The following is a 6709-nucleotide window of genomic DNA, read 5'->3' as shown; positions in this document are numbered from 1 at the left end:
CCTGCCAGGGGCTCTCAGCTCTCCCTGGAGCCTTCTCTTCTCCAGGGGAACCCCCCCCAGCTTTCCCAGCCTTTCAATAACAATCATTATTCTGAACATAATATTTGGACGTATAATTATTAACCAATAATTATTCGGCGCAGACTCATCAGGAGCTGCTTTTAATTGGCACCAAATAACCCCAAAAAAGTCAGTTCCCGGCAGTTCTTTCCCACAGAGAATCTCGCCACCCCCCTCCCGCCTCCTCCGGGCGCCACCTCCGCGCCGCCATCACTGCGTCACCACCAGAACTACAACTCCCATCATGCCCCGCGGCGGGGCGCCCGCAGGGAGCAGCGGTGGCGCGGCGCGAAGGCTGCCGGGAGTTGTAGTCCCGGCGGCCGGCGGGGAGCCAACTACCGGCGGGCGGAGGAAGCGGGGGCGGCGGGGCTGGGGCCGGGAGCGGGGCAGGATCCCGGGATCGGGATGCGGGGGCGGCCCGGGACGCGGCCTCGCTGCCCGGAGCGACACCATGCACCCGGCCCTGGCGGTGGGGCTGGTGTTCGGCGGCTGCTGCAGCAACGTGGTGTTCCTGGAGCTGCTGGCCAGGTGCGGGGCCGCGGGGAGGGGTTGGGGGGCGAGAAGGGGGATGTGGGGCTGGAATGGGATCGGGAGGAGCGTCCCTGGGATGGGGACAGCACCGGGCTCAGGGTTTGTCAGGGGAGGAAGCAACAGCGGTGCCAGGGCGGATCCAGGACATTGTGGGGGGATTTGGGATGGGGGCGGTACCTGGGGCTGATCCTTAGGGGTCTTGGACCATCCCCCTCCCAGCTCGGGGGGCATTCCCAGTCCTGGGGCTCCTCATCCATGTGCCAGCAGAGCCCGGTTGTGGATCATCGCCTGGTCTGATGGGTTGTGGGGGGATTTTGGGGTTGTCCCCCTAGGTTTGGGCCGTGTCATTGACCTGCCCTGGCACGGGGGGTCTCACGGTGTGTCCCCAAAGCATCCCCAAAGCATCCCCGATCCCGGCCAAGCCACAGCTGGAATGCCAAGGAGGAGACGTGCAGGAGCTGCCTGGGAGGTCCCTGGGGACAAGCCGGGAATGTTTTCCAGCTGGAAATGTGATCTTTGGCAGCGGCGAAGCCACCGCGCCGAGGGCAGCGCGTCCCCGGGGCGCCGGGAGGGGACGGGAACCTGCCAGGTCGGGGGCTGGTTTTTTTTGGGAATTTCACCTTCCCTGCCCTGATGTGAGGGATGGCAGGGCTTGGGAATGGATAAGGGAAGGTGGAAAGGCCTAGACCTGACTGGAAAAAAGTAACGATTGAACCGGTTCTGAAATCACAGGCAGTTGGAGCTGCGTCCCCTGAACATTCAGTGCTCTGTTCCCTTCAGGCTTTCAAAAATAGCCCTTTCTTCCATCAATATCCCAGAGTTTTAAGGGAAAAAGGGAGTGCAAAAGCCAGCAGGGGGGAGCCCAGGACACGGGTACCTTCACACAAAGTTGCACAGTCACTGGATAAACCAAGAAGCAATTCCTGGAGTTTGTCTTTCGGGGATTGCTCCAACCTTTTCCTGCCTGGCTTGTGTTGCAGCACCAGTGACAGAGGAGGAATGAACCCTTTGGAAGTGAAGAAAGCTTTGGATCTGGCTCCAGCCAGACCTTAAAACATTTGGCCCTGCTCAGAGCCTGAATTAGGTGTCTAAACCCCGGCAAATTCCAGGAGTCCAGTTGCAAACATCAAGGAAAAGCTGCTTTTCGCACACAGGTTTTTCTTAAGCGTCACCTCTCATCCACTTTGGAAATTCCTCTCATCCACTTTGGAAATTCCTCTCATCCACTTTGGAAATTCCTCTCATCCTTCCAGCTCGATTCCTGTGCCCTTTTCCTTGCCCTGGTCACCTCAGTTGGGGTAACACCGATTATTGCTTTGGGTGTTGGTGCATCTGGAAGGAAAAGTTCCTCGTGCAGATGAACATTCCCATGAAAAGCAAAGCCCTGGAACGGGATCACAGGAGAAGGCAGGGACCAGACTGGGAGTCTGGTGTGGAAAAACAGAGGTGTTTGGAAGAATTTGGCTCGGGATTCACGAGGAAAGAGTTAAGGAATGAGAACTGTTTAGTCTGGAGCTGCCTGAGAAGAGACAAAAGCCTTTAAACCTGGGAAAAGTGGCAGCAGAAAAAAGGAGAGAAGTTTCTCTGCTGGGCTGGGGAGGCAGAACAAGAAATCAGGGGCTTGAATTGCTGGGAAAGGGGTTTAAAACAGGCCAAAAAATCAGGTTTTCTCCCTCTCAGTGTGGGTTTGGAACAGAGGGAGAGCAGGGAAAGTCCTTGTTGGGAGCATCTTATCAGTTGGCTGTGGCTAAAGCAGATCTGGGGGTGACAAATCCAGGTTTTTTGGCACCTCTTTCTGTGCCTGAGGGTTGTGAGGCAAAGAATGGGCAGATAAAGGGCTTTTTTATCTCTTTCTTATCACTTCCCACATAACCCCGTGTGGCAACACTTCCCTGATAAAGGGAGGTCACGTGCAGGGATCTGGGAATTGGGAGGAAGCAAAGTCTAATGCGTGGAAATGGATGTTACGGAACCCAGAAACTCGGATTATTCCGAGTTTCCACCTGCTTGGTGTTCCCTGTTTGCAATCCTGGAGCCTCTGGCTCCGGTGCCTCTTCGTCCTCAGCCTCTCCTGGAAGTCTCCTGGACAGTTAAGCCCCGAGGAATGTGTGAATTGGCAGGAAAAATGCCGGGAGAAGGTGCCTTTTCCAGGTTTCCTGGTTAGTGCCAGCTCTCGCTGCTGCTTCCCAGAGGTCTGCAGGAAAATTTGGAGGACACAGCTTGGATATTCCTGTGCTCCAGTGCTTGAATCCTGCAAAACTGTGTCCAGAGCCAGCCTTAACGTGTGGCAGCTTGTTCCATGAGGAAGTTGTGTCCTGGTGCAGCAGGGTGGGGATCAGGGCTCCGAGTCCTGCGGCTTCTCCGGGAAATCCTCGGCTCGGTTCGTGTCTTGTGCCGCAGAAAGGGGAAGCAGTTCCTCAAATCCTTCTGTGTCCCACGAGCTCCCTGATTACCTGACAGTGTCACAGCCTCCCCTGAGCCCTGCCTGATTCCCTGGGAATGCTTCCCTGCTCCCTGGAAGCTCCGTAGGAAGGAGGCAGAGTCCGCAGCCGTGTGCAGGGAGGGTTGGTTTGGGGTCAGGCTGCTCCAACCTTTTCTCTTCCCACAGAATAAACACAATGCCAGGGGCGTTGGTGGCACAACCCTTTGGGGCTCCTGGGATGAGCTGGTTTAGGTTCCTCCTTGATCCTACAACCCCTTTTTTTTTGGCATGCAGAAAACAGAGGAGAGCAGGGAGCTCAAACTTCCCGAGGGAATGGAGAGCAGGTCCGAGGTGTTTTGGGATGGGGCACGGGCAGAACAGGGACATGGACCTGGCCCTGACACTTCCCAAATGCAGTGGGAAGAAGGAATACCAGAAATCCAGGACTGGATTCATATTCCTCGTGGCCTTGTAGGCAGGGAGAGAGTCCTTCCAGAGCCACTTCCCTGTGGGAAAGAGGGAGATCCAGTTCAGTGGGTGCTGCTCATCCATGCCCTGTGTCCTGGTGGGATGTTACACAAACCTGTTTTCTCTTTCACTTCCCGAGGGATTCTCCATTCCCTCCCTCTTTGGGAATGTTTGGGGCATTATCCCCACACATTATCCCCAAGTTCTGTGGGATAAACCCCCACAGGGAGGTGTTTAACCAAAGGGAACAGGAAACCCTGGACAGGTAAAACCACAGAGCCTCTCCAGGCCGATTCTCCCTGTGGGATAAGGAGCTGTTTTCCTCCTTTTCCTGGAACCCCATGTTCTCCATGGCATTGTTTCACGCTCCTCTTCCTTTTCCATGCCCGCAGGGAGTTTCCAGGATGTGGGAACATCGTGACCTTCTCCCAGTTCCTGTTCATCGCCGTGGAGGGTTTTATCTTCGAGGCCAATTTTGGGAGGAAGAGCCCGGCCATCCCAATCAGGTACAGTGCATCCCAAACTTTTGCTGGGCAGGGATTATCCCTGGCTATCCCTGATCTCCAAAAGCCCTTAATAAAGTGGCTTATCCACTTATCCTGCCTCAATCCCATCCATCCTCCAGCCACCCTGACAACCTGTGAGGCCTGATAAAAACGTGGACTCGTTTCTCAGGAATTCTTGACAGGAAACTGCCCTCAGATCCTTCCCTGTCAGAGGCACGGGGGAATATTTTCCACAGGGAAGAGTTTGCTGTGGTTAAAGAGCTTTTTTTTTTTTTAAGGAGAGTTTTCCTGGAAATGTAACGGATCATCTCCTTGTTATTCCCTGGGAGCTCCTGCTCTGCTCCAGGCCTTTCCCTGCAGCCCAGGATGGTTCCCCAGGTGTCTCCCAGCATTCCAGGGTGGGAATTTTTGCCGTTCCAGGTACTATTTGATCATGGTGGCCATGTTCTTCACCGTCAGCGTGGTGAATAACTATGCCCTGAACCTCAACATCTCCATGCCCCTGCACATGATCTTCCGCTCGGTGAGTGCCGCCCTTTTCCCGCTTTTCCTCCTCTGGAATTATTCTTCCCATGACCTCTCCCTGTTCCATGTGTTCTGCCAGCCCTTCCTTCCCCAAGGCCACCAAAACCCTGGGAAAAATCCCGCATTCCAACCGATTGGCGGGGGGAACAAACCGGCTCCGAAGGCCCGGCTCCGGTTCTCCCTCTCGCCTTCAATTCCAGGGAATTCCAGCTGAGCGGATGGATGAGGAAATTCCAAAGGTGGGGGGGAAGTGACGGTGACGAAACCAATCCCAGACTCTGGCTCTCAGCCCTGGACTGTGGCCAGAGGGATCCCAGCTTTCCCTGGCACCACACACGTGGAAAGACCATGTCCTGCTGTGGGATTCTTGGTGGAATATCCCGTTCCTGAGAGCCGGGATTTGGGATTTGGGATTAGGCCTAGTGGTGTCTTGGACATCCCGTTCCAGAGAGCCTGGATTTGGGACTTAGCTTAGTGGTGTCTTGGACATCCCATTCCAGAGAGCAGGGATTTGGGAAGAGCCTGGATTTGGGATTGATTTGGCCCAGTGGTGTCCTGGATGTCCCATTCCAGAGAGCCTGGATTTGGGATTTGGCCTGGTGGTGTCCTGACCATCCCATTCCAGAGAGCCTGGATTTGGGATTTAGCTTAGTGGTGTCTTGGACATCCCATTCCAGAGAGCAGGGATTTGTGATTTGGCCTGGTGGTGTCTTGACCATCCCATTCCAGAGAGCCTGGATTTGGGATTTGGCCCAGTGGTATCCTCAACATCCTATTCCAGAGAGCCTGGATTTGGGATGGTGACTCCACCCCTACCCTGGGCAGCTGTGCCAGGGCTGGACAACCCTTTCCATGAAGAAATTATCCCTAATATCCAATCTAAACATCCCCTGGCATAAGGAGAAGCTGTTTCCTCTCATTCCCACCCTGTCATTCTTCCTGACCTTGGATTTCTCTTGGAGTTGTGGCACCACTGGATTGGGTTTTCAGTATTTCCATGGGATGGGCATCCCAGTCTGGGGAATTTTGTCCTGCTGACCCTTTATTTTGTTTTCCCCCTTCCTTTCCCAGGGTTCCCTCATAGCCAGCATGGCTCTGGGAATCATCATCCTGAAGAAAAGGTAAATCCCAAACTTCCCTCGTTATCATCAAGGAATGCTCTGGTAAATCCCAAACCTGTCTCTTGAATCCTCAGGGAATGTTCTGCCATTGACTTAATCCTGATGGGGGCTTCAGGCCTTCCCTTTTCCTGTTAAATATTCTTATTCAGTGGTGGGAAAACCGGGATCCAGAGGTGTTCCTGAACTAGAGGCTGGAATAGCTCTTCCCTCTGCATTTCCACCTCCTGGTCCTGGATGGAGCTCTCCAGTGTGAGCCCATCCCATGGGAACAGTCCTGGATGGAACTCTCCAGTGTGAGCCCATCCCACAGAGACAGTCCTGGATGGAGCTCTCCAGGGTGAGCCCATCCCATGGGAACAGTCCTGGATGGAACTCTCCAGGGTGAGCCCATCCCACAGAGACAGTCCTGGATGGAGCTCTCCAGTGTGAGCCCATCCCATGGGAACAGTCCTGGATGGAGCTCTCCAGGTGATCCCATCCCATGGGAGACAGCCCTGGCTGGAGCTCTCCAGGGTGAGCCCATGCCATGGGAACAGTCCTGGATGGAGCTCTCCAGGTGAGCTCATCCCATGGGAGACAGTCCTGGATGGAGCTCTCCAGGGTGAGACAGTCCTGGATGGAGCTCTCCAGGTGATCCCATCCCATGGGAGACAGTCCTAGATGGAGCTCTCCAGGGTGAGACAGTCCTGGATGGAGCTCTCCAGGTGATGCCATCCCTTGGGAACAGTCCTGGATGGAGCTCTCCAGGTGAGCCCATCCCTGGGGCAGCAGCTCTTCCCCCCCTGCTGTCCCGTGGTCCCTCCTCCACGGGGTCAGTCCCTCCCGGATGAGCTGCCCCAGGTGGGTCCCCACAGGGGCCACGAGTCCTGTCCGGGAAAAACCTGCTCCGTGTGGGCTTCCCTGTCCACGGGCTGCTGTTCCCTGCCAGGACCTGCTCCATCCTGGGCCTCCTTCCTGCATCCACCTGCTCCATCCTGGGCCTCCTTCCTGCATCCACCTGCTCCATCCTGGGCCTGCCAGGACCTGCTCCATCCTGGGCCTCCTTCCTGCTCCATCCTGGGCCTCCTTCCTGCATC

The 6709-nt window shown here is 55.5% G+C and overlaps 1 protein-coding gene across 1 annotated transcript in view; it reads left to right on the top strand.

The window, feature by feature from the left end:
- Positions 1–422: 422 nt before the first annotated feature.
- Positions 423–6709, top strand: part of SLC35B4 (solute carrier family 35 member B4) — a 13177-nt gene continuing 6890 nt past the window's right edge. Inside the window, exons 1-4 of the mRNA XM_017807860.1 lie at positions 423–588; positions 3874–3987; positions 4408–4510; positions 5584–5633. Of these exons, the coding sequence (XP_017663349.1) occupies positions 512–588; positions 3874–3987; positions 4408–4510; positions 5584–5633 (344 nt within the window). The 5' untranslated portion in view covers positions 423–511. The remainder of the gene's footprint in view (positions 589–3873; positions 3988–4407; positions 4511–5583; positions 5634–6709) is intronic.

This window comes from Lepidothrix coronata, unplaced genomic scaffold (genome assembly GCF_001604755.1).
Source record: "Lepidothrix coronata isolate B3197 unplaced genomic scaffold, Lepidothrix_coronata-1.0 Scaffold20, whole genome shotgun sequence".
NCBI classification, from domain to species: Eukaryota; Metazoa; Chordata; class Aves; order Passeriformes; family Pipridae; genus Lepidothrix; species Lepidothrix coronata.
The sequence above is the reverse complement of the archived record's forward strand: the minus strand, read 5'-3'. Positions and strand labels throughout refer to the sequence as shown.